Source organism: Sceloporus occidentalis, unplaced genomic scaffold (assembly GCF_023333645.1).
Source record: "Sceloporus occidentalis isolate IW3139 unplaced genomic scaffold, rSceOcc1.0.p SCAF_34, whole genome shotgun sequence".
NCBI classification, from domain to species: Eukaryota; Metazoa; Chordata; class Lepidosauria; order Squamata; family Phrynosomatidae; genus Sceloporus; species Sceloporus occidentalis.
This window is the reverse complement of record NW_028317014.1, coordinates 4,464,108-4,491,218: the sequence shown is the minus strand read 5'-3', so window position 1 is coordinate 4,491,218 and position 27,111 is coordinate 4,464,108. Positions and strand designations below refer to the sequence as shown.

The following is a 27,111-nucleotide window of genomic DNA, read 5'->3' as shown; positions in this document are numbered from 1 at the left end:
ATAACTTCTCTGTGGTCTGAAACCAGTTACAGTTTTAGAGTTTGGATCTAACATGGCCTGAATTCTGCTTCCAGTGACTGACACTCGTCGATCAGCACATCAGGACCCATTAGTCGTGATTATACTGTACTACCGCACGTCCACCTCAGTTAAACAACATGGAATGTGAAAAATCTAACTTTTACATCTGTAGTAGTTTGATTTAAAAACATTCATTTGGCCTTCATTAATTTGTTTTTGACATCTGATATGTTAATGTTCGCTTGCTCTTGCACGCAATATCCAGTGTTTAAACGCTTGGTTACCAAGATGTGAGGTTAGAAAACCTCTAACCACCTTTAAGAGGTTCACAGAAATGCTCATTACAATTAACAAATTAAAAGTCAGCTCCACATACACTAAAGTATTCTAAACATGTTCTATTGTATGGCAAACACACACTCTGGTACATTGTGATGTTACAGGGTCAGAAACAAGATATGTTTCAGATGATTTCACCTTGTTTGCGAGCCTCAGCGTATTTGGTAACATCACAGGGTGATGACACAAACTTATAAATACATACATGTTCTTCAAAAGTTCATACTTTCCTACTTAAATAGCACAATTTTAGTACTTTTATTAAGTGATGTATCTGCCCTGTACACCCACTCTGATATTTGTATGTCTAACTAGGACAAGTGGACCACCTAAATAATTCTTCCTCTTCTTTTTTCCCCTTTCAAACTGGGAAGGGGGCAAGGTTAAGACCAATCAGCAAAGGGGCCTAGGGGCACACACTACTTAGGTTTACTAGTGCTTTTACAAGTAAAGTTACTATCACATAGGAAATAAAAGGATGAGTTTAAAAGCCTTTTTGCCTTTTAAATTACTACATTAAAGCATTATGTGCATGTTTTTTGAGTTTAGATTCTGCCTTAAAATGTGATAAATCTCAAATGGTCTAAAAGATTGTCAAAAGACACAGACATACAATTTACAGAGAATCCTTCCGTTATTGATTATGCTTTTAGATCTGTTTCACTCTAAAAGCTTTTTTTTATCTTTCGCCTTTTTTATAGAGCAAAGCTCATATCCTAATGGTTGACAGTAGCAGTTGAATATTGTATTAAAAAAACCCAAGATTTCTGGACATGCTTGATAGATTTTGATTCCCAGTGCCCAAGAGATACATTTATTCTCTGTTGATTATATATGATTAGGAACTCATTGAATGAAGTATGGAATGCTTCAGTGAATCATACTGTGGCACCAACAGATATGATTAAAAAGTAAGAACTAAACGTGTGTTTAGAAAAGCTACTGGGTTTGTAAATTAAAATGGGCAGTTCTGTGAAAATGCGTTCTTAAAGATGGTTAGAGGTTTTCTGTTATCATGTATATCATGCACTGAAACAAATTATATAGAGTGACAGTATGTGAGATCCTGCAGCTAGGGTAACAATAGTGCATAATATCTACTACATATAAACACCACAAAAAACAGATAATCCTGCGCAAGGAGTATTAATAAAAATGTCAACATACGAAAAATGAATTCATGTATAATACAAAGAATAGAAATAAATCTGAAATAAATCACATAGTGTATAATTGTATATAATAATATTAACAAAAAATAATCAGTAGGGATCAACTCACCAAGGAAGCTTCCTTGAGTAAGTCTTTTTAGACAAAACACATTGGTGATTTGCTTTTTTTAGGCCGTTAGGACACCATAGCCTCTTGTCTTCATTGTTTTCCCAGGATTTAAGTCACCAAGCGCTCAGATGGAGGAGGTTTTGTGTAAACACACCATGACTCAATGCTACCTTGCTTTTATTAACACTATTGGGTGTTTTAATGGCATCGATGTGTCTCCTTCTGCATGGTTATCTGTTTTATCTCTTCTTTAGGGCATGCTAACAGCTTCTTCAACGGACGGTACATTTCATTTCATTTCCATTTGTTGATATTGGTAGAGCTGAACAACATGCTTTATCCTACCAAATTTGCCAAACCCCAGACATCACAAAACCCGTACATGCGGCAAGATGACACCCCCCCCCGCCAGAAACAGGTGCGTCCAGAAGGGTGCCACTGGAAGCCATTGTATGAGAGACACAGAGCGGCTAGACTGGTTTCAGCTACCAAACTGGCTAAACCACAGGCTGAGCAATTAATACCTAATGCTAAAATCAATCACAAAATGTACCTGTATGTTGCCAGAAGGAACATAACACACAAACCAGGGTACTAAAGGATTTTTAAAGTATTCAGAATGTGAGCTCATTGACAACTAAAACACCAGTTAGCACAAGTTGCTATACCATTATGCTGTAGATCAAATGTATTAAAGTTATTTTTATCTGAAGATAACTTGAAGTAAACGATTAGCATTCTGACTAATGCTGAACATCAATGATTTATCTGCTTCTATTACAGGAAAAATGATAATGACAAGTAATGTTTACTGGGACAACCTTTTACAAAAAATAAACACATGAGCTATGTTTTCATGGGATCGTGTCCACCTTAGTGAAAATAAAATGATGTCAATAGTCATCAAGATTGACAAGAATAACATTTTATTCCTCGACAACATCTGTTACACAAAATGAAATCAATTTCAGTGCCCTGCACTAAGGGATTTATAATATTAAATACTTTTATATTAGCACAAATAATGTGTCATTTCTTTTAGTGATGACTGAGAGGTAGAATTTATACACTTTAAGGTGCAGAAATATTTGGGGCTCTGTAAGTTTTACAACTTACAATAGATGTTATACTTTTATCATCCGTGTTTTATTCTTATGTAATCAACTTGTTAACGGCTTTGTCAGTACATTACCATATACCCTAAGATTCCTTTAATAGGGGAGGCAATGCCTCTTTGATATCCAAATCCCTCTGCCCCTCTTGCCTGCCCTGGTGTACATGTTTCTAGAACCTTTTGATAATGTCTCAACATGTTCAATGTGTTTATATATTAAACCATGTAAGTAAACTAGATTCCTCTTCTTAATGCCTAAATAAGTGACATAAATAGTTATGAATGTATCATTGCCTCAGTAAAGACTTACTTCATGTCACATCTCTAACCACAGCCTCTAAAACAAAAGTGTCCCCCTTTGGCTATTTACATTTTTCAGTAGATACAATGAACGTGCCACTTTTTTGCATGCAGTTAGTGATACGATATGTTGCTATGCTAATAATATATAGCATACCTACCCACAGAGGCTGGCATTTCTCCCCACTGCAAAATGGTTTCTTTGCTGAACCGTCCATATGTATTAATATACACTCCTTCATCTTCATAACTGACCAGCAGTTCCATACCATTTGTGTTTGGAAGAATAATGATAGCGTGAGGATGTATATTCCCCTGGATCTGAAACAAGAATTGTTTGTGATGAGTAAAATGCAATCCATTTAAAAAAAATATTATTAAAATAATAATCATAACTAGAGTCTCATCAATGAAACAAAACCCATACGTTTTGTTCAAATTGCTTTATCAAAATGAATGGGTCAAAATGGTGCCTGCTGTCACGGTACAACAAAAGTAAAATAGAAACATAAATAATATCTTATGTATTTCCGTGACGTGCCTGGCACATCAATGGTCGTCAAGGGGTTAAACTTGGGATTTTGTGGTGTCTGCCTCTTTCCTTATCTACACTGATTCACCTGTATACTGAATCCCACTGGGTTTTTTGTTTTGGTGAAAAGGCAAATAAGGGCCTCTGATCTAGAGAGGCCATATTTAATTTCCGTTAATGAAATCACAGAAATAGTGGGGAGAATTAAATTTAACAATTTTCACAAGGTATATAGAGTATAAGAGGCTAATTCTGTGACCTGGGTAACTCTTTTGGAAGGTATTGACTTAAAAGGACCATATCAAGGCAAGCCATCTCAGTCATAGCAGTAAACTTTTCTAGGTGCCCACTCTGTTTACAATACATGCTAAAATGGAGGGCAGTCTTGGACTCCCATCTTAAGGATGAGCAGTAGGGACAAATAATAAGTGTATCCAATGACATCTTACTGTATGTTTCTCTAAAGGACAACAGGCTGACAGTCTAAATTATGTGGTATCTTCCCTCCCATCTATCCAAAATATTTCTTCATAGTATAGGCACTTAATATTAGAAGTAACAGAGACCAGAATTACACCTGGATACCAGACAACTTTATAGGAGCTCCAATTACAATATTAACCATGCATTGCAACAAATTAGTAGCAATGGCCTGCTTGGCAGTGGGTTGCGATATATAGCTAAGAACTGAAAGGCAGATCCACTCCTCCTGCAGAATATTAAATGTAAAATAAAATACATGACATGGGGAGCTTGACAGCCCAAATAGAAGAAAGAGAATAGATTCATAAAAATATTGCCCATCATTGGCAATTTCTACCTAACTAGACTAAGCTACCTCCTGCCATGCTCATTTAACATATAAGTGATGGGGAAATCACTGGTTGGGCTAAAGGAGTTGCTGACTCCTCATCCAGTTATTGAGTGTGAGGCCAAGCAGACGACAAGCTGGTGTTAGACATGCAAGTCTGCTGCACACATTACCACCAATGCTAACCCATGCCATGACAGATAAAGCCATATACTAGATGCTAAGTAGTAGTTGGGCTAGATAACTTCCACCTATGGAGCTTATCCAAGCCATAACAAAACATAGATGCAATGTGCAGCACATTAGGATATTACATTGATTCTATTTTGATGCCATTTTATTTACTAATTTATTCACTTAGGGGCACAAATTCAGTGCTGTAAGGTAAATTAGATTTTTATACAATTTGGGGAAATCGGCAGAGCCTATACCCAGCACTTTGTCTGAAGTTGCAAATTGCAGTTCATAAAATTGCTTTGTCCTGAACATACAGTTTCACTTTCTCCTGAAGATACGATAATTGCTTACGGATGTATAGGTTGGTTTTGGTATGTTTGTGACCCGAGTGCTCGTCTTAGGCAATTCCCTGAGAGAACAAATACTGCCATTAATAGATATGAGTATTCTCTTATGCATCCTGGCTATCATTATTTAATACTTAGACCCTCAACTTTGACTTATCAACAAAAAGTTCCATGGAACAAATTCATGTGGACTAGTTATATGACACAGAAAAAGGGAACCTTGCTCATAAACTTGGAAAGATTACCATTCAAATTCTTAATTGCACTGGATAACACAATATTATGAAAAAAATACAACACAGAGTTAATGTAATTTCTAAAATATCTAGAATTTTAAAATCCTACTAGCATCAAACTTTTCAGGACAGGCAACATGCAATGTGTGCTGTAATTATGTCAACATTACAATCCAACTTTTTGGCACAAATAAAGCAACTCGCAATTACATCTGTCATCAGATAATCCATGCCAAATAATTTCTTCATTAGTTATGCAAATCAAACCCCAAAATAAACACACACGCAAAGGCAAGAGAACAGCGATATTATAACACCCGCAGATTCTCTGCTGTCAACTGCCTATAATTTATAGAACAACAAGTCGCAACAGCACGGTATCACAGGTATTACATATAAATACACAGTAACTCTACTTGCCAGGCTGACCAATGCTAGGCCATTCAGTGCAGTCCACTTTTCGGCTACCACTATCCGTAACACTAAAACCGGTATCCACAGTCGGAGAGCAATTTTAATGCGTTGCCTTGGAATTTTCATGAGAAATTGAAGCAAAGAAAGACAGTGGAAAAGAACATCAATCTGTTACATTACAGATGAGATTATATTATTTTCTGCCAATGTCCATTCCTTTAAGTCAGATGACACTTAAAGGATGCCGGTACATAGAAGAACTGAGAGCGACTTCACTTTGTTTCCAATCTGTGACACTGTGCAGGCAGAATGGTTATTTTTAGCCGATTCTGTCCTTTTTTTTAATAAAGAGTGCAATCACATGTTAATCTCCATGGGGTGCCTTAAATTAAGAACATAATTTATTGTATAAATATTACTTCTGTTTTATATTGAATGTTCTACTTTTAGTGAGTAATTCTTGAGGGGAAAACATAATTAATTTAAAATTAATTATTTTGTCTTAAATTTAATATTAAATCCAGGTGGTAATGAAAAGGTATAATTTTTTTTCCTATTTTTTTTTACGTGGGGTGTTATTAGGCACTGACACAGGCAATGTCAGTTCCATCTGGCAAGGAGCGATACACATAGCGTATAAAGCCTAGAGGAGAAAGAGGAGGAGGGGATATGGCTCTTTCAAATACATTAACTCACTCGGCAAAAAACAGAGGCAGCTCTGTACTTTGAAGTGGATCTACAATGAATCTGTCACTTTACCCAAATTCTGCGTTTTTCAGTTCTTTGTACTAACCTTATGCAATCATGTTTACAGAATACAATATATACACCAGCCGTATTTGTGTACATTGAAAACAGCGATCTGCATAATTATTCATTCACATTAAGTTATTATACTCTTTAGTTAAAACAGTTCTGTCTTACTAAACAAAGCCATGTAGCAGTGTTTACTTAAATAAACATATGTATTAAAAGCCCACCATATGTGTCTGCCAATCCATCTGCCCACTGCTGAACACGTGCTTAATTTTTTTAGTATTTTTTATTTTGGTAAAATGCATATTAGCATAGTCACAGAGTACTTTAATATGCATTCTTCTATAGTAGGGTGTCAGGGATATTAGATTGTCCTTTTAAGTGGATAACTGTTGTTGGTTCAAGCAGACTTTTTAAGAGTATATGTGAACATCAAATAGATCACAATAGGTTTTTTTCTTTGTAAGGGTCATTATAAGTGTAAATCAATTATTATTATTATTATTATTAGTAAAAGTAGTATAGGACCATTATATTCCACAGCGCTCATAGAAAAACTCAATTGTAAAAAATAAGTAGTCCACAGCACTTTATCCTACTCCTTTACGGTTATTACTGTGACCGTTTTTAAATTGATAACAATGTAACTCAGTTGTTACCAGACAATTGCAAAGAGAAAAATAACAGCTGAATCATTTCAACTCTTGAACGTTATATAATATTTGCAAAATAATAATTTTTTGTTTTAAATCATCAATTTTTGTGCCAACAGCTGAACTCATTCTGATGCTGAGAATGCCAGCTCTCTAACATATCTCTGCCAACAAATCTCCACATACTCCTGACCTAAATCATTCCACTTTTTAGGTCTAGGCCTTAGGCCAATAATACCTGCCAACCTCATTCATTTATACCTGATATAGAAGCGATTAAACTGATTTCCCATAGAACTGCAGTGAATTCAACAATGCATGACACATTTTAAAACTTATCAGCAAAATTAATCATTGCCAACAATGATTATTTTTTCAATGCAAATGATAGGTAAAAGCTCAATACAGAGCACGGGAGCAGAAACCTTTGGCATTCGTAGTATACCCGTAATAGTGTTGCCACACAGCAGAAAATTACATTCAGGGTTATGCAGATTAGGATTGTAGATAATGCTATTACAGACAGGGGCAAATTAACAAAAAGGCAAAAGAGGCATTTGCCCCAGGGCCCCTGGTGGCAAGGGTCCTCCACTTGCTGCATTGTGTAATATCACAGTGCTAAAAGGGATCCCTGGGGCCATCAAAGATACCCCAAACTGGATATCTATACATTGCAAAGTTGTGTAAAAAAGGAAAATATTTATACAAGTACAAAAAAGAAGTAAAACCATGTTACAAACTATATAGAAAAATCCCTATCCTTATAAGGATGTGTAAAGGACGTGTAAAAGACACAAATAAGAGTTATTGCAAACTTTGCAAGACATTGGTGATAATTTGACTTTTGGATAACGTTTGATAAAAGTGAGATGCACCTTGTAATAATTGCCCTATAACAGATAAAACAGATTAAAATCCTAGGCAAATATGGTGGTTTCCAAATAATGGCAATATATTTGGGGTATTTTTTTCATTTTGGCTCTTTTATTCATACAAAATATTGGCTTACATTATAAATATGGTTTCAAAAGAAAGCACTACTTGCATTGAAAAAAAATTACAATTTGTGTGGGAAAACTTATTGAGAAAGAGGCTAATCACAGGTGAACAATTCTCTGGTCCTGTGGTGTAGGTTTTCGCTGATAAATAAATAATAAATAAAAAGTCTATTTACTGTGTCTAGTACGAGTTGCCGTGCCACAGTTTGGTTTGGATGTTTTGTTAGGCCGGAGCCTTGGAAGTACCCAACTTCATTTTTATTTGGCAGACTAGAGAGGGATTTATCTTTTATCCAAGAACATATTTGTAAACATAACAGGAAATGACAATGGAAGAGCCTTTAGAATGTATACAGAGAGTGCTGAGGATGTTGTTATTTTCTTAAAGGAGGGCAGAATGAAGCGAAACACAGTATCCTACAAAGGCCTAGACTAATGAAGGTGACTACAGTACGAGTCTAAGCCTCTGACATTCAGTACACCCTGTCACTAACAGAAGTACACTCTGGTAAGCAAAATGTATTTATTATCAAGTCTTCCTGAACCGTTGAATAAAATGTCAAGCTGCAGTTGAGATAGCGCCATGATCATGACTTGACATGTTTTGCAAAAGCAAAGCATTAAGGGTATCTGTACAAAACCAATTAGCCAGCACTATGTAGAAATCCAAAAATATCTCTCTTTTCACATTAAAAGTTTCCTTTAACTAGTAGGACATACGGTTCTCTACAGGGAAGTGTGAATTAAAGTAGGCCACCTTCACGTTTGTCCCACTTTTTAAACATATATTTATTTAGAACGCATCTAGTCAGTACAGTTACACATTCAGGGCACATGAATTTAGATTCAATTCTGTAAAGATGACTCGTAACCTGATGCACCCGATACCAGTTCTTTTGATGACAGAATTGAATTTAAATGGCCTACTTGTCACTGCTAAATGAATTAGAACCACAAAAAAAAACCACAAAAAAAAAGGATGAAATGATTTTTTTTGTCTATGAAACAATAGAATACATGCTTCTTACATGTGTGGGTAGATAGAGATCATACACTGTCCCAGAGTCAACATCAATAGCGTGAAATCCAACTGCAGAGCCATAGATGACCTTCAGCCTTTGTCCGTTTTCCACCGTTAGGTCAACAAACAATGGTTTCTGATGCAAGGATGAAAATGACTGCAATGAAAAAAGAACATGTAAAAATATGTAAGGTTGACCCAAAAGGCAGAAAACTAGGGGTTGATTTTTGAATTTGTGGAATTATGCAGAATTCTGCTATAAATGCATTATTACAATTAATCTCTGTACTTAAGAAACATAGACAACAGGTTTTCAGGATAATAACCAAACCAGTGGGGCTTGTCAATCTGTCATTGAATGAGCAGTATTTTTTCTCATTATCTCATTTCTTGTTCATATGTTAGAGAGAACATATGTTTCTGCAGAGACATTCCTGCTTTACTTAAACACAAGTGAGGTTCATGTTTCTGGACAAGTGTGACAGACTTCATATTACACACCTAATGGTTACTTGTCATACTTGTGACATGGGTGCAATGCAAAAAAACCACGAATTCTCTATGCAATGTAGAAGTTTCCTGACTACCTTGGTTTCGCTTTAATAAAGCAGTCCTCGTGGCCTCCTAGCACTTGATTTTAGGAATTACAGATCAACTAGTAAAGAGTACAAACTTTACCATATTCTCCTAGTCACTTCATTTTGAAACACTACAATGTAATTATCTCAGATGAAAAAGTTATGACTTGCAACACTTGTCTTCTAAAAATGCTTGAGAACTGGTCTGGTAGCTGAGATTTTGTTAATTTCTTTACTGTCGTCAATGTGACCATGTCACAGATTGATAAATCCAAAATATTGTTTAACTAAAAGAGAAAAAGAAAAGTAACCTTGATTGAAAGTTTGTTATATCCCAAAGCAGTTTGCCTGCTCTTACATATGAAATCCCCTGTCACATCTTCTCTCAAACCTCTGTTGTTTGAAGCCTGCACATGGGACTCTGTTTTAGATTTCTAAAGACTTTATATCAGTTTGATGTAATAACTTGCTGCTTGTATGAAGCCATTCAGTTATCCCAGAGCTAGTACGGTTAGATAAGGAGCACATACTCCAACATCTGATGTCAAGGTTAAAGATGTGAACCATACACTTTAACTTCTTTGAGCAACCATAGTGCCCAGATTGACACTTTCCAGCTTTCCAGCAAACCTATTTAAAAATCAGCAGTCAACTCTAATAGGGGTAAAAATGTTATTTAGGATAATGCATTTTCGAGATCAGCTTAGTGGGCTATGAAATTACTTGCTGCTATTTATTTTGTTTAAAATAAAACACTTAAGTGGCATAATTACCTTTAATTCAATCTCTGAAAATATTTATGTCAATCCCTCTCTTGCATTTGATAATTTGGTAAGAAATCAAAGCTTCTACTGGTAAATGACACTTTTATTTACTTTTGTTATTTGTTTTCTTTTTTTTTTTTTCCCATTTATAGCATTAAAACTAGGTTTTCCAAGCCTAAATGGGCCTTAGAGTATAACGTACCACCTTATTAACTACGAAGGTCAGACCCAATGTTATATTTAATTCCTAAAGACAAAAAGAAGAAATCACCAAGGACCTAGACCCACAAGACTGCTTTCGTATGGTTCCTCCATTTGGAAAGCCATAATGCACGAGATTGGGGCTTAAAAGACATATTGTCTGCTTGCCGAGATTTATGGAGGTCTCTTTACTAAACAGGAACTACAACAAACCATCATTTTAAATATATTTTAAAATGCTTTTCAAAAAGGAAACAGGAAGGAGAAGAAAGGATTATTTTGAAAAGCACAATTTAATGGGAGGTGAACAATCACTGTTTATTGCACAAATGGCACTTTTTATATGAAATGATGAATGACTTACCTTAAAAGCCATAAATTTATGATACGGCTTTGGTGCCCATGCATATACCTCCACTGAGTTCTTCAGAGCAATCACAAGAAATTTTATCCTTTCATATTTCACTGTGTTGAAAAAGAATAGAAGACGAGTTATGGATATAGATGTCTGCCAAGATACCGCCATGAATATAACAATATACTACATGGGATTTTTGACTGGGAGAAGGGGCAATTTCTGATGGATTAAAGACCCATGGGAATATGCTTTCCAATGCCAGGATCAGGGGGTGAGTTTAGCAAGGCATTCCATTTTAGTTCCAACGTATAGATTGATAAATATACGGGTACAAGAAAATGACTGAGAATTACAGTTTTGGGATGTCATTGAAAACTATGTCAAGCATCTCAGCTCTCCTGGACGATGCAGACGGTAGCTTGGAGCCTGCTGAATTTCACTGCTAAGTTACCTATTAGCATTATAATGGTTACGTATTATAAAATACTCAATGGCTTGCAGTTATACTGTTATTTCATTACCGTAATTTATTGCAATCAACTGTAATTATGATTTGAATTACAGTCTGGTTTTACAAATTATCATAATAAGGTTTTTGGAATTAGTTGAACTGAAAAAAACAGTACACCCCTACATGCTGAAACAGTTCACTCAAGGTGTTTTATAATGGGAACATCTGCAAAATTATTGTTGTTAGCCTTTATTTTCATTTCAATTCATTTAAAAAAAAAAATGCAGAATTTAATGTGGGTGCTCGGGAAGACTCTGTTCTAAATATGTTTTTTTACTCACTGATGTTTTAGAAATAAGTTGATAATTTAACGGCCATTTCGAATTTCCAGTAATATTGAACTAGAAATTAAGTATTGTTTATCTGTTCATTGTATAATTAAATATTTCAGGTATAATGGATAGAAGAAACATTAAAATGGTCTGTAAACCAAAAAGTATTGGTTGTACTCCGATGATTAGTGGTGCTGCCACCTGTTGGTTACACACTCACACATTTATGTAGCCCGAGTGCTATGTTAGAGGCCAATGGCCAGGTAATATACAAACTACTGCCATTTCTGTACCTCCCAATTCTTTTATTTTTGTATTCGTTTAATTTATTACTCATTCCATACACCAATAACATGTTATGTTTAGTTATACTGTATGTTAAGCATTCCCAATGCTGTATTTGAATTTCTGGCATCTATGTCACTCCAAGTAAGCGTGGATCTGTGCTGCAGTACATGGCTCAGGGGTTCCCACTGTTGGCTTTAGTCAGCCGAGCCATCAGGGCAGTTTTCTGCTTCTTCTGGACCCAATATCACCAGTATGCTAACCCATAGGACTCTGGCTGTTCTGGAAATTCCACTTCCTGCTTTTTCCTATTGCCCTTGTGGTGGTAATTACAATGGGAGAAGTGGGACAGTTCCATCCCTTACAGTTGGACTATGTCTTGGTTCTATTTGGATGGTCTCCTCATGTGATCCATATGCCCACCAGACCTTTGGTTACTGTTGAAAGTATTTCAGCTCCCTGCTGTCACAACAAAGACTGCATGTACTAATGTGGCATTGGGCCAGCTGAGCAACCAGCATAAGGACTCTGTATGGATAACCATTCAGAGAGGTCTTCTGCTAGAGACCTTTATGGTGGATATCAGTTATAGGATCCCGGTCATCGTCTCCACCCAACTTTGGCCAAAGGCCTGCAATAGCTGCAGGTTCTTTGGTTCACCTTGGTAACAGTGCCCGGAGAGCCCTTGTGCAGCTAGGAGTCTTCAGACTCATACCCTGTGAATTAAACCACCGTGGCATTTCCAGTGACTGAAAATAAAAATGTGCCAAAAAATAAAATTGTCTGTGCGGATACCTAGCCATTACAAACTACTTCTTATAATTTGACCCCTTAAATAAAAATCCAGTCTACCTGTATCACTTGTTAACTGTTCTTAATTTACCCTTTCACTAAAAAAAAATAATTGGCAGGGATATTCAGTAAACAGGCTTTTGATTTGCAGTTATCTGGAATTGTCCAAGAGAAAAAAACACAGCCTATACGTGTAGGTCTTTCTTCCCACAGATTATTAGACAAAAATACTATGAAGTGCAGATCGGCCGCCCCAGGATGCAAAAGAGGGATAATATATTATAGAAAATCTTAGACTTACTATTGGACATGTGTTGATTGGACAAAAATTTGAATACAAAATAATTTTTTTGCAATGTTTGGCTCTAAGGTTTCTAATCAAGCTTTGTTTCTCTTACCAACTTTGTAGTGTACACAACCTTCCAGCTCCCCCACAGAGACCCATCCTTGGCGTTTCTCTACTTCTGGGTCATTTCGTAGGATTTTGTTTCTCAGCCATGATAAATAGTACACCCTCAGTTTGTTTTTTTTGCCTTGAATAAAAACAGGGAAAAAAGCATATTTGTTCTTTGTTTTCAAGGGAAATGCTAGTTATTTATGCTTACTGAGAAGATATTGTAAATGTTTTATATGGATGGATATTTTTACATTGACTTGATGGTTATATTGGCGAGCAGCGTATAGGGCAAACTAAAGGACTATATGGAATAACATCAATCACAAAGGGTACAATAGTTTCTTATTGCTTATATGTGTTATGTCCCCATACAATGAGTGGTCCAATGTTGAAAGACTTCTACTTAATGACTTAATTAAATTGTATTTTATGCAGTTAAATAGATTCTGTCAATAAAGAACTAGGCATATTTGGAAAAAGCAATACTATTTAGAAGGTTCTTCATTGCTTCTATTGCATTGGTAGTTAATAATATCACATCTACATACAGTACTATACATATGCCTCTCCTTATTAATGGGATGCTATCTGCATAGTTCTAAGCAACAAGGGTCTTAAAAGGAGGCCACTGCATGTTATTAGTAAGCATGCCTGTATACCTTCAATTCTTTACACATGGTTTGTTTCTCATCTATCTACTTATTATATCATGTTTATTAAAATAAACTTAATTACAATATGTCATTGTAGAAGGAAAGTTTTCTGCCAAATTTGGTGTAGCATTATCAGAGATGGAGCATTGTAGATGTTGATGTACATACACTGTATACCAGACTGTGTAAGGGCCAGTAGTCTACTGCCCTTAAATTCAATACATTAAGACAATTATGTTTCAAATATAATACAAATATTACTTGTCTTAATTTTAATTGATGAATTATACAAATAAATAAATGGGGCTTAGTGGCTGGTAGAACTGTTTTTTGTTTGTTTTTTTCGTGTGACTACCTTTCTTGAAGAAAGTCGGTTCATGCGTAGTTTCAAAATGTAAGGAAATCAGGAATCTAGCTTTCCTGTTAGTAGGTTTTGTGATATTTTTATTAAGGGGTTGTACAGGCTGGTTTCAGTTTAATTTGCCTTTGTTCGTTATCTGGGCATATTATAATGAAAGAACATCTGTGTCTTAGTAATTGCATGCTCTTATATTGTAGCTGAGCTAATTAAAGTTCTACAACATACCAGATATAGTAATAAGAATATTAAGCCCTTCTAGAACATCCATTTGGTAGAAGCGTCTTCTGTTGATTAAGGAATAAACCCTTCCTTGTCCACTCCGGTCCAGTAACCAAAGACCATGTTCGGTTCCCACCAGCAAGTTGACACCTGAGATTTTATGCATTAGATGGTTACAAACATCTATCAGATGACTACATGTTAATACAAATTTTTGCCCTTATTGTATCAGTAACTAACAACATTATATTTTGAAAAATAATAATAATTCCAGACTCTTCCCGTCTGGAAAAGGGACCTTTGAGCTCCTGAAAGCTTAGACGCATCTATGTTTTTTCTATGTTGGGCCAATAAAAGGTATTAACTTTCACTAAAGACTTAATCTTGCTGCCACTGCTTACCTTTCAAAAAAATCCTACAAATAAAAATTACATAAACTGTTTTTTTTTAATTTTGTATAAAATACATTTCCCTACCTTCTCTGCCGACCACGTCCGCTTCTGCATCTTCTTGTTCTTCATCTTCTCTCGTTTACCTTGTGTCTTTCATCTTCTCTGATTTATCTCCTCACTTCTATCTTCGTCCGTATCTCTGCGGACATAACCTGGCACAAACATCCACCAAAATGGTGGTGCTTCCAGTGAAGTCCTCTCTCCCAATCGGGGAACAGAATGTCACAGAAAGAGCTGCGAATTTTGCCCTAAGGTGAACTTCCACAAAAGTGGTGTCACTTTTACTGACATCCTCTCCCTCAGTCCCCCAATCCGGGCAGAGGACGTCAGTGAAAGTTCCGTGATTTGGGTGGAAGTTCACCTTCCCCGATGGGAGGATCAAAGTTCGTGCCAGGTTATGTTTGCGGAAATGCGGATAGAAGATAAAAGAGAGGAGATGAAAGGGAGAAGATGAAGAACAAGAAGATATGGAAGTGGTCAGCAGAGAAGGTACTGAAACATTTGGAGAGCGTGAGTGAGAGAGTGAAAGATAATTAGCGTGCAAGAGTGTGAGTGAAATGGCCCACAAATCTCGGACAAATATATATATATACCGTATTTGCTCGATTATAAGACGACCCTGATTATAAGACGACCCCCCAAAATCTGAATATTAACTTAGGAAACAAAGGAAAAGCCTGAATATAAGACGACCCCAAAGGAAAAAAGTTTTACCAGTAAATGTTAATTCATGTAAACTATTTTTTTTAATAAAAGCTATGATTGAGAAAAAGATTTTTTTTGTTTTTATTTCTTGTATTTTCCAACCTGTCCCCCAGTTACGCACATCTGCCCCCAGGCTTGCCACTCCAATATGGCACTGTGGCCCATGATATGCCTTTTAACCCTCTATATGCCACTGTGCCCCATGGTATGCCTTTTGACCCCCTATGTGCCACTCTGCGTCCAGAAATGCCTTATACCCCTATATCCCATTCTGGCATTTAGGGGGTTAAAATGCATATTATGGGGCAGAGTGGCATATAGGGAGGTATAAGGCATTTCAGGAGGCAGAGTGGCATTAAGGGAGTTAAAAGGCATTGTACAGAGCACTCTGCCTCCAGAAATGCCTTATACCACTATATGCCACTCTGCCATTTAGGGGGTTAAAAGGCATATTATGGGGCAGAGTGGCATATAGGGAGGTATAAGGCATTTCAGGAGGCAGAGTGCTCTATTAAATGCCCCCTTAACGCCACTCCAGAAATGCCCTATGCCCCCATTTAACACACACACACACCCTATACCCCCATTTAACTAACTAACACACACACACACACACACACACTCTCTCCCCCCCCTTCCCCCGCTCTCCCCCATCTCTTACCGGTGCTTCCAGCCGGGGCAGCGGGTTGACGTCGCCTTCTGCTGCAGCCAGAAGGAGGTGTGGCTAGCAGCGGGGGTTTGTATGCGTCCGTCGCGTATACTTTCCCCGGCTGTCAGAGATCAGAGTTCCCCGCACCGGTGCGGGGAACTCTGATCTCTGACAGTCGGGGAAGGTCTATGCGACGGACGCAGACAACCCCCGCTGCTAGCCACACCTCCTTCCGGCTGCAGCGGACGTTGTCTACGCGGATCGCGTAGACGTCAACCCGCTGCCCCGGCAACACAGCAGGAAGCACCGGTAAGTGTGTGTATGATGGGGGGGGGGGAGTCGGGTGAGACAGGAGGATCCAGGTCCCCTGCAGCGGTGCGGGGGATCTGGATCTTAGTCTCCTAATCAGACCTCTATTTGAGGTCTGATTAGAAGACGACCCCGATTAGAAGACGAGGGGTATTTTTCAGAGCATTTGCTCTGAAAAAAACCTCGTCTTATAATCGAGCAAATACGGTATATATATATATATATATATACATATACCGTATATGCCCATTATATTGTGACCTTATAGCACACAAAAAGACCGTACATACACATTTACAGTGTACTGCCTAATGTTCTAATCAGGATTCTACAATGAAACTCACCCCAAAGGGCACCGCAAAGGATCTCTGAATTAAATTTCTTTTTATATTTGCGAATCTCTGGACTGTCACTCTGAGGACGAATATTAGTCGGATTAACGTTGACAACAGAACCTTTCCTTGCATTTTCTCTTTGACAAGGCTCCAATTTCGTGTTGCATGCTACAATATAAGAACATCATTATAAAAATAAATGTATTGGTAAGTAGAAAAGCTGTACTTTCTGTACATATTCAAGCCTATGTATCCACTGGGTATTTTAGAGCATGATCTTGATACACAGTATGTTGCCTGTACTGTACTTATGGGTACATAATGATTTAATTATTTTGTACTGCTGGAAAGAACACCCATGATCCTTCCATCAGTTATATGGATAGCTGAGGAATATAGTAGTTTTGTCACCATAGATTTGTGTTTGATTGTTTGGCTGTGCTTAAATAATGCAAGGTTTAATGCTGTGCAAATGTAATTCTGTGCAGTCAAAAGTTTTAATAGCATCAGGAAACACCAGCATGCCCTGGCCAGAAAGTCAAGCCCAGTAGTTAGCTAGCACATAATTCTCCAAGCATATAGGATATACCATAAGAATTATTATAGGTAGCAAATGAGATAACCTGGTTACTTATGATAGGAATTGTTTTTTCTTTGCGTTCTACTCACAAGAGCTTGCTGGACTTGTCGGAGGAGAGAACTGAAGAAGCCTGGGGTCAATGAATGCACTAAATGAGGTTGTTGATGATGAACTATTCTTGGGTGTTGATGTTTCACCATTTGGCATCTACAAAAGGAAAGTACCAACAGTTCACAAAAAGGAAATCAATGAATCATGTAAATTGAAAAACAAAACATAAAATGCATACATTTCTAGCTGTTGAATTGCTAGAGGTCTATTGACATAAATATTTGAGTACAATATTAGAGTAAAAAAACCTGCTAAAACTTGAGCTGGACTTTGTTGTCAGCACTCACTTTTTGTGAGATACTGAAAGTGCTGCCAAGCCTCTGATTTAAGCCTCTGATTAAGCACAAGACTATTCACCTTGGTTTGTGTTTGTATGTTCTTGTTAAAATTGGCCTCATCAGCAGTGCCCTAACAGTACCCCAACAGTTCACCTAACCAATACTCTAAGGCTGAACCTTGTGTCATACCCTAAATTATATGACTACCTTGCACACCAACTAAAAAGTAATCTAAGTCAAATATATACCCAGTTACTTCAATTTTTAAGATAAAATCTAGTCCGATTAGCTAAACCTAGTTATATCATAGTTTTTAAACGTGACAAACTGTTTATGCCTCTAAAAGTACTGTCATTGATTGTGTAATTGTAGGTTGGTTAATAACTATGTACCTATGACATCCTTAACCTACATTCTTTGGTGCATTTTATTGTTGATTGAAAAGTTTTAATGAATTAGAAGTGTATCTGAAAGCTAGTTGTGGGATCAGTTAAGTGTTTAGCATAAAGCCAATGGCTCTGACTTTCATTGTGACCTCAATCTTCTATCAGGTTCTGTACTTTTAAAGTAAAGTAAATGTTCATTTTCCCCTGTATTTGAATGATCTGCGCAAGTACCGCACATTTTGACAGCGGTTCTTTGTTAAATTCAATAGGATTGATAGCAAAAGGGAGAAAGGAAACTACTTTGTCACAGGGGCTGCTTTATAGATAACTATATGTGGAAACAGATTTCATGGAGACTGGAAAGGTGACCTCAGAGCAGAAAGAAAGTGATCATTTTCCCTCTGCCGTTGGTGAGTGAGTAAAAATAAAGTTAGAATGCAAAGATTTCACCTGATCATTTTTAGATGTGTTTGAAGGCTTGGAACTTTTTAGGGGAGTTTTGTTCTGATTTACTGAAGGTTCTGAGGGTTGGCTCTGTTGTAAGAGATCTGGCAGTAGATATGTTTGGTTGTAGGAGTTCCAGACATCTTGATTGCTGCTGCTTCTGCTACAACTTAGATTTTCAGCTGCCTGTTAGCACAGAATGCATCAAGACTGAAATATTAACTAGCAAGGATCTGACTACATTCTCATGGAAATGTTAGCAATAGCAGAGAACATTGTCAAATCCGAGAAATACTCATGGTAGACAGAAGAAGATTCTTGTTAAATTTACCAGGAGAGAGGTCTGCATGGACCTTTCTTGCGTGCATAGATCCAGTAATGGAATGTGGACATATCTCAAAGTGAATAGCTGGATACACTATATGACCCAGAGTACGTGGACATCTGACCATCACACCAACCTGAGCTTGTTGAACATTCAATAAAAAAAACACGGGCATTAATATGGAGTTGGCACGCAGTGTGTTTGTGGTAATTTGTGCCCATTCAGCCAGAAGAATATTTACGAGGTCAGGCACTGATGTTAGACGAAAAGGCCTGGCTCACAATTGCCACCAAGAGTTCTCCCTTCGGGGCTCCTTCTAGTAGGCAGGAAGGCTATATGTCTGCAGAGCTAGTAATGCACAGGGGCGAGGTGATCCCCTGAGAAACTAGAGAGTGGCAGCACCAGAACCTGGAACCTCTTGACAAAAGTGCGAGAGTTCCAGGATACAGAAATAACCATTTCTGTGAAAAAATAAAATAGTGACTGGTTATATATCTGGAGGATTTTTATAGAATAGGTCTAATGATATGTTGGAAGAGTCCATTTTAGACAAGATAATGAGGTTCCTACAACAAAGATTTTTATTTCGTTTGCCTATGAAAAAGCTGAATATCTTATAATTCTCAGAAATGTGTGATGATACAGAATAGAGTCTTGTATTTTTTACATAATGAGCACTGATCAGCCAAAATGAACAGAAGGCTGAAGCCTGTTACATGATACAAACTGATTCACAGACAACATCAGTCATTTAAATGAAAATGATAAAGCTCTTTAAAGAAAATCTGATCATGAACAAAGCAGAACTGTATGTAATTATATGGAAGAAGTGCACTGATTAATATCCCTAACCTACATGCAAGAAAGCTATTTAGAATTATTCTAGAAAATGCCTAATATCATTATTCACTTGTTTGAAAGTTCTCTGGAAGGTCAATCTGGACCATTACCTAAAAATGTAATTTGGGACTGGGCATTCTTTACCAACTTGTTTAAACCACAATCATATATTAACATCTGTTGCCTCCTAGTGGCAAAGAGTATAATATGTATGTCAGACAACAGCTCATCCTCGGAAGTACATAAATAAAAAAGAAAGTGCTTCTAAACCAAGCCTCTTTTCCAAAAACTTAAAGATAACTGAGGCAAAAAGCTGGGTGATATTTATTTGGTCAAATAAGAAGCCTTACGCATTCTACTCAGACTCAGTAGATGCTTAGGAAGGATAAAAATAAATGTTGCATAGAATATTTCTTTTTCAGTAATCCACTTGTTTCTCTACTCCGGAAAGTTTACCTATGTGTACCTACAGTACAGTATATGCATGGATAAACATATTGCTAACCTGAACGTAAGACAAGACCCAGGACCAAAAATGTTTTGGGGCCTTTTACCACATAAAAAAAATGTGCAGGCGAGATGGGTCTTGTATGCCATAAAGTTTTGTGTTTCTATAAACCTTCTGCACAACCTTGTTAAGGCTGAAAAAAATGTTTTGAGTTTTTTGTTTACTTCATTACTTTTTTCTGCTTTCTTTTCCTACCGCATTCTGTAGTTCAAGTGGTGCAGTAACCACCAGAGCCAGCTTAGTCTAAGGTCTTAGAAAACAAAGAAAATAGCTGGTAGATTCTACCATTCTAATCTTTGGAATATACACAAAAAGTATTGATGCTATTATGAAAATGCAAAGATACTCCCTTAGTAAATAGATCTTAATTTATTATTGAAATGGGGTATTCAGGATGATATTGTTATTAGCCAATGCAGGTCTAGGGTGTGACAGTATTAGGTTGCAACTGGCTACCAGCAGCCGCATCCATAAATTGGAATTAAACAGTTAATTGCATTGATCCTGTGATGTGGATTTGCACAAAACTACAACTTAACATTTTCATTTAAGTTTTTTCTTGAACTAAAATAATAATGTAGACTATTGTTTACTGTTGTTCTACTCCAGTTTGAGTTACTGCAGACATATTAGTTTTCGCTCTTTATGTATTTCTTGGCCCAACTTTTAAAGGTTAGAGAATAGAGTTTGCCCTTTAACTCGTGTCCTATCTCAGATAGGTTAGTTATTTGTAGTACATATCAGACTCCCTTGGTACTAAATGGGTTAAATTGATTTTTGTTTCTTGGATATAAGTACCTTGTCTTCAGATTTGTTGCTTTGGGGTTTCTCTGTAATTCCATCTGGAACTCTTGTCCTTGAGATATTCAACATCCCATTGCTCAATGGTTGCCTGGAAACAGAAACCATTTAACGAACAGATGAGTTGTATCACAAGGTACGATTTTTAGAGATTAAAAAAAACAAAACATTCCTACTGCGATGGATTGGCAAATAAAACTGGTTTTCAATTCCAGATAAGCATTTATAAAATGTTTTCTAGAATATTGATTTTGTTGATCATTGGTGAAAACAGGTGCAGAGGCAAATCTGTTAACCTGTAACATCGACATGGACCATTTGAATGTGGAATTAAAAAACAATATTTTAACTATATCTATAAAAGTGACTCTGATGCAAAGTCTGAAAAGTTATCCTATGACTGCATCAAAAACAGAATGGTCAAACCAGCAGGAATCGGAGAAATAAGTAGGGCTGGATTCCTTACCCTATGCTCATGTCGTATCTAGCTTTAGAGGAGGAAGGGAATGCAATAGCATTACCACTGGGCAGCGCCTGTGTGCCCCTCACATTGAGCCGCCTGGGGCAGCTGCCTTTCTTGCTCCATCTAAGATACGGCCTTGGTGGGGACATTTCATGGTTGTAAATAGTTATTATATCACTTTTCCAATTTCAAGTTAGAATGCCCAGTCATTCCACCAGTGTTTCAACTTAGCTCTTGGTATATTGCCAGATCATTAATGTACATCAACGAAAGTTGCTTCAAGAGCTTAACCTGGGTGTAATACGCCATAACAAAGGAACAATAACAAAGGAAAATAACAGAGATGCTCTAAGAATGTACATTAATTATCACAAGGTGAACTCTGCTTCATAAGTACAAACACAAATCAAACTTCTGTGCTACATAGCATACATTTTATGAATATATATATATATATATATATATATATATATACATTAGATCAGATCTTCAGAAGGTTTCCTAACTAAAACATTTCATGGCACTTCTACAGTATAATATGGTGTAGTGAAGCAAACCTTTTATTTTGTATTTCATCATCACTGCTGCCGATCTCATCACTGGAGGAGGAGAAGTGAGATGCTTTCATGTAGGAGCTTTTGCTGTCTTTTCCTTTGGCCAAGAAGTTGGGACTCTAGTATAAAAATAAAAACAAATGAGACCAACTGAATCTAAATTTTGCTATTACTTTTATAAATCTCAAAAGCATGATAATTCTAACATTTTCAACTCCACCTTTTCTATGCACACCCACAGTAAAGCATTAAGGAGAATTAGCATAAAGCTTAGACCATTACATTCCCTTGACAATTGGATCTTGAATAGAATGTTGTATATGTACATACATATTTTGTATTAAAACCAAAATCATTTCAAGGTCTTTTTGCTAAACTGTTAGCAAGTTTACCCAGGGATAATGTAGGATTCGGGGTATTCTCATTTATTTATTTTAGATTTTTTTAGTGATATTGTGTGGGGTGAATAGTTTACTAAACTTTGCAAACAACTTGCATACCCTCTCCTGAAACACGAGGGCGTGCCAACTCAGTCACTTTATAGATAGTAGACCCCAAATAGGCACCCAATTTGCGGCAACTTCAGAGAACTGTGAGTGTTCTATTTCATAATTTGGGGTTTATTCCCTAAATCTGGAGATGGAAGGAGAATTTCAACTTCATGTTCTCACCATACATTAAAAAGGGTCATCCCTGGCAAATTTATCTGAAAGAATGATTGGGCTGTCCCTGCATAAGGAGTTATTCAATTAGTGGGATGAGTTTTATACCCTGCTTTATACAGGGCCATGCAAACTGTTCCTAGAACAGAAGCTCACCTGGGTTGGCCCTTCATAATGTAAAGTGAAGCCAGTGAAAATAAACTACAACTGGCGGATTCTGCCAATTCTTTAATGAATACATTTATCCCCAGATGTATCATTTTCTGAGCAAAAGTAATTAATCAAAATGGTAAGGGAGATATGTGTAGGAACAGGGACAGTTGTTGACACATAATGTCAAAGTTATTGTAGAAAAATAAATGGGGAAAGGAGGTGCCATATGGTAAGATGTGTAGAGAATATGATCAAATGGGGACAGTAGTGGAGTCATATGGTGTTATGACAATATCGGTAAAATCCTATTTATAGGGACTCAATATGCCTGTGCTCAATCCTAATTTACTTGTGGCCATAATGACGTGAAATGTAACCATACTCACAAACAAGAGGGAATGTTAACAAGACAGTTGTGGTTTCCACTCCTTGACTTTGCTATACATTAGGGAGGTCCAACACCAGTAAGATTCTACCGCTTCTCACCCACTGAGTTATGCATTATACTTGCTGAAGAAACATGCCAATGTTGGCCCTTCATAATGAATAGCAAACTGTGGTAGCTGAAAAAAACATCTCTCATGCAAACGCTTCCTTTTGTGCATAAACAAACCAAAAAGAAGAACAAATTACCAGTGCTCAAATACAGGAACAGACAAGACAAAACAGACTGTCATTTAACACATTTTTAAAAGTGTTTAAAGTATTGCTGTTAGAAATATAACCTACTGATATCTTGGGGCAGTCCAGATGTGGTCCATTCTCAGGCTTTCTGAAATGCTGGGGATAATTCTGCAGCACATGGGTTTCTTGAAATATTCCTAAAACAAATTAGATTGCATATTTTTTCTCCAGTGTTTAGGAAACAAAAAAAAAAGCTTCTTTTAATGTTTATGCACACATAGCCTAGCTCAAATGTCAAGTAGATCAGTGTTGTTCAAACAAGCAGGACCAGTTAGGAACCTGTGTCCCTGGGAAGTGCGTCTAAATCTTCTCAAGAGCACGCCTTAGCATAGTTTGCAAATAACCCCTTGTTTTCACCTGGTATGTCTCTATCCTGCCTGTCTCTATACCCTGCTGATTTCAAAGAGTTGACTTTGGTACCCTCTTGCCTAGCTTAATTGCAAGTGTTAAGACAAGGCATAAAAACATCTGCATCCTACATGCAATCACATTATCTGACCACTTGTGAGGCAGCCCTGTAAACTCCTACGCCTCACATGAAAACAAGCTTGCTTGGAAATGTAGCTGCAGTGGCCTCAAGTAAATTAGTGGACTCCTCATAAGTGGACAGATAAGAGTTACACTGGAGATAAACTGGAGGAAACTGGAATACCATCTCCCCGTTCAATCAACAGCCTTCATCCTAATCTGAACGACCAACAACTTCTACAACCTCTACAGATCCTCTGGATACTATCAGCTCATGCCCATCCAAGCCATCCTCTCCTATTGTTTCACTTCCCTCTCAACTACTGACTAGGTTGTAAGCAGGGCGCTCATTATGCCTACAACACTTAGAACATAAACCTGCAGTCTTTGGGTGCATGTCAAACAGTTGGGAGAGTGTGGTATACCACCTTAGTAAAGTTTTACAGGACTGCGTCTTGTGAGTCATGCAGAAGCTTTAGTGACCATTAAGAAAGGAGAAGGAGCCATTGAGGAACCATAGGGTTAGAGAGGATGAGGGTAACAGGAGTCTTTCACTCATGAATTGATGTGTGATAAATTCATTATTTATGGTTATCCAGTTCTTAATAATGAAGGCTACTCTAGGGCAATTAGATTTTGGTTTATATCAGTCCTTCTTTAATGCTACTTTAGGGGCATGCCAAGCTTAACTGGTGCCCATAGAGTCATTAAATAGATATGATTTTCTCTCCGAAAGCTGGAGTGAACACGTCCCATACACCCCTCTGGATGCACTCTGGAAACCCAAGTGCATTAGGGCTCTCCATTCTTCGTTTTCCTAACTTCCATCGACACAGCCAGGAAATGCTTCTGATCTACTGTTTAGTTCTAGCAAACTCTGACAGGTTCTGCTACTGTCATACACAAGCAGCACGGTGCCACCTGCTCCGGGGGTTTTGAGGCTTCATTATCTGATATATAATCCTTCTGGTTGGTTTCCCTGTCTCATGGTCCTATGTATCACTTTTAGTATCTGCTGTGTCAATCTTAAAGGCTACAGCTGGGTAAATGATCAGAAGAAGCAAGCACGGAAACCTTTCTTTCGACCCTTTCTACCGTAACTCCTACAGGAATACAGATGCACACAAACGTTTATCATTCCCAAAACGGATTTCCTTGTTTTTGGTGTGAATTTTAACCTAATGAAACAGATTTTAGCACCCAAATCCCTACAGAAAGACAGGAACAGGACGAGGTGAATAGCTCTTTACTAAAATCCTATAAGCGAATACCTCAATAATAAGAAATAATTATGTTGATCCAAAGACAATGGGAAAGTTAACAAGAAATCCCATGGCAACCATTTTAATTCAGCACTTTTCTCAGAGGAAAAAAGACCAAACTCATGCAGAGAACATGAGATCGGTTTTTAAGTGTTCATTATAGCTAAACCATATTCGTTGGGAACGTACAGATAATTGTTGGGTGCTAAATTGGATCTGCTTGGTATTCTTAGAAAGTATTCTCATTCCATTTAAAAATTAAATAGTTTATCCATGGATGGAGGATGACACTATTTCATCTATTTTCAAAAACCGTTCAGTACCAGAGTGTGAGCTACAGCTTGTTCTGCAATGTGCATTTACTTTTATCCCTTTCTGTGTGGAGCATGAACCACATACCTTTAATCTGCCCATACCTTTACATTTAACCCTTCTAGTGCCAGAGGGATAGGCAGTGAATTGGCCAGCCCCTGTGGCACTGGATGATTTAAAGTTGTGGCTAAACTGTGTTAAAGGTGCATTCTTCGTAAGAAAGCTTCTGGCTTCAAAAATGATTATAAATCTTTTATAAATATTTTCAGGAGTAAATGGCAAATCGTGGGAGACTAGGGAATAAATAAATGTTACGGAAATGCAATGGAAACCATAATATCCAACTTTACACTGCACCTAGGAAAGCTTTTAAGCAGCACTTGTGTAATTACGACTTAAAATACACCTGTCACACCAACTTGTGTAGTGCATACATGGACTTGCTACTTGGTAGAGATGGTATGGCCAATTTCAGTATGAGAGGGGTTAATTTGATTGTACAGTCATGTGGTGCCAAAAGGTCTTGTGAGATAAATGTGTCCTTTGAAGCTCGGACTCCAACCGGGGCCTTCTACAGGGTGTTAGGTCCTGCAGTGGAGCTGCCGTTTTGTCTAGGTTCAAATGTAGACGACCATATGCCTGTTTCCCCCTCATAATACTGGATTCTTTGATATGCTAAGTGACCACTAGCAGTCAGGAAAACCATCTCATATCCAGGTCATATCCAACACATATCAATAATAACTCATATATTCATTATCATACCTCCTTGTGTGCATACCTAGAACGGGGAAAGCGCACCCTACAAAAAGAGTACAAACATGACAGCGCAACGTAAACGGTTTGGAAGGAATTGTGAAGTCTATGATGGTCAGTCATATGTAGCAAGTGTGACATATCTATGGACTTCACAATTTACAGGAAATTCATAAATGCATGAATTATGGCTGTGGCGAGCACAGGAGGGACGATAAAATGAAAATAAGTTATTTTGACGGATATGTTTCCACTACTCAAGGGGGAGGTCACTTATGGTACACCTTCCCTCTGCTTATACCACCTCTGGGCCGGCTTGGAAACTCGAGATGAACTGGGAAAGAGTATAAAGTTAGTGAAAGAAGATTGGTCAGTGTGCTTACTAGGGGCCAAGATCTAATTTTGAGTAAGTCGCCATCTTTCCTTGCCGGAGCCCTACGGACAGAAAAACTGTTACTTGACCATTCAGTGAGTAGTTAGGTTTTCTGTAATTTTCTCCTTTTTATTTTATCTGTTTGGTGTTAATCTGTTTATCATCTTTTTTGTATGCACTGTGATTTTTTTATTCATAATAAATATTCGTTTATTAAGTTCTGCCTTTGTCTGGTAAAGACTCACGTTACCTGAAGAGACCGTTTTATTGGTAATCTTAAATCACATAATTATTGTGTTAAAATATACTG

The 27,111-nt window shown here is 37.3% G+C and overlaps 1 protein-coding gene across 1 annotated transcript in view; it reads right to left on the bottom strand.

Annotated features, from left to right (window-relative positions):
• The window catches only part of LOC149298168 (mitogen-activated protein kinase kinase kinase kinase 4-like), a 79,234-nt gene that overhangs the window by 3,860 nt on the left and 48,263 nt on the right, over positions 1-27,111 (bottom strand). The window contains exons 20-32 of the mRNA XM_089487645.1: positions 25,760-25,965; positions 22,135-22,250; positions 21,112-21,205; positions 20,026-20,036; positions 19,981-19,992; positions 18,647-18,800; positions 17,511-17,628; positions 16,851-17,009; positions 14,398-14,541; positions 13,160-13,294; positions 10,908-11,008; positions 9,008-9,157; positions 3,217-3,376 (exon numbers count right to left, since the gene is read on the bottom strand). Coding sequence (XP_089343771.1) covers positions 3,217-3,376; positions 9,008-9,157; positions 10,908-11,008; positions 13,160-13,294; positions 14,398-14,541; positions 16,851-17,009; positions 17,511-17,628; positions 18,647-18,800; positions 19,981-19,992; positions 20,026-20,036; positions 21,112-21,205; positions 22,135-22,250; positions 25,760-25,965 — 1,560 coding nt within the window. The remainder of the gene's footprint in view (positions 1-3,216; positions 3,377-9,007; positions 9,158-10,907; positions 11,009-13,159; positions 13,295-14,397; positions 14,542-16,850; positions 17,010-17,510; positions 17,629-18,646; positions 18,801-19,980; positions 19,993-20,025; positions 20,037-21,111; positions 21,206-22,134; positions 22,251-25,759; positions 25,966-27,111) is intronic.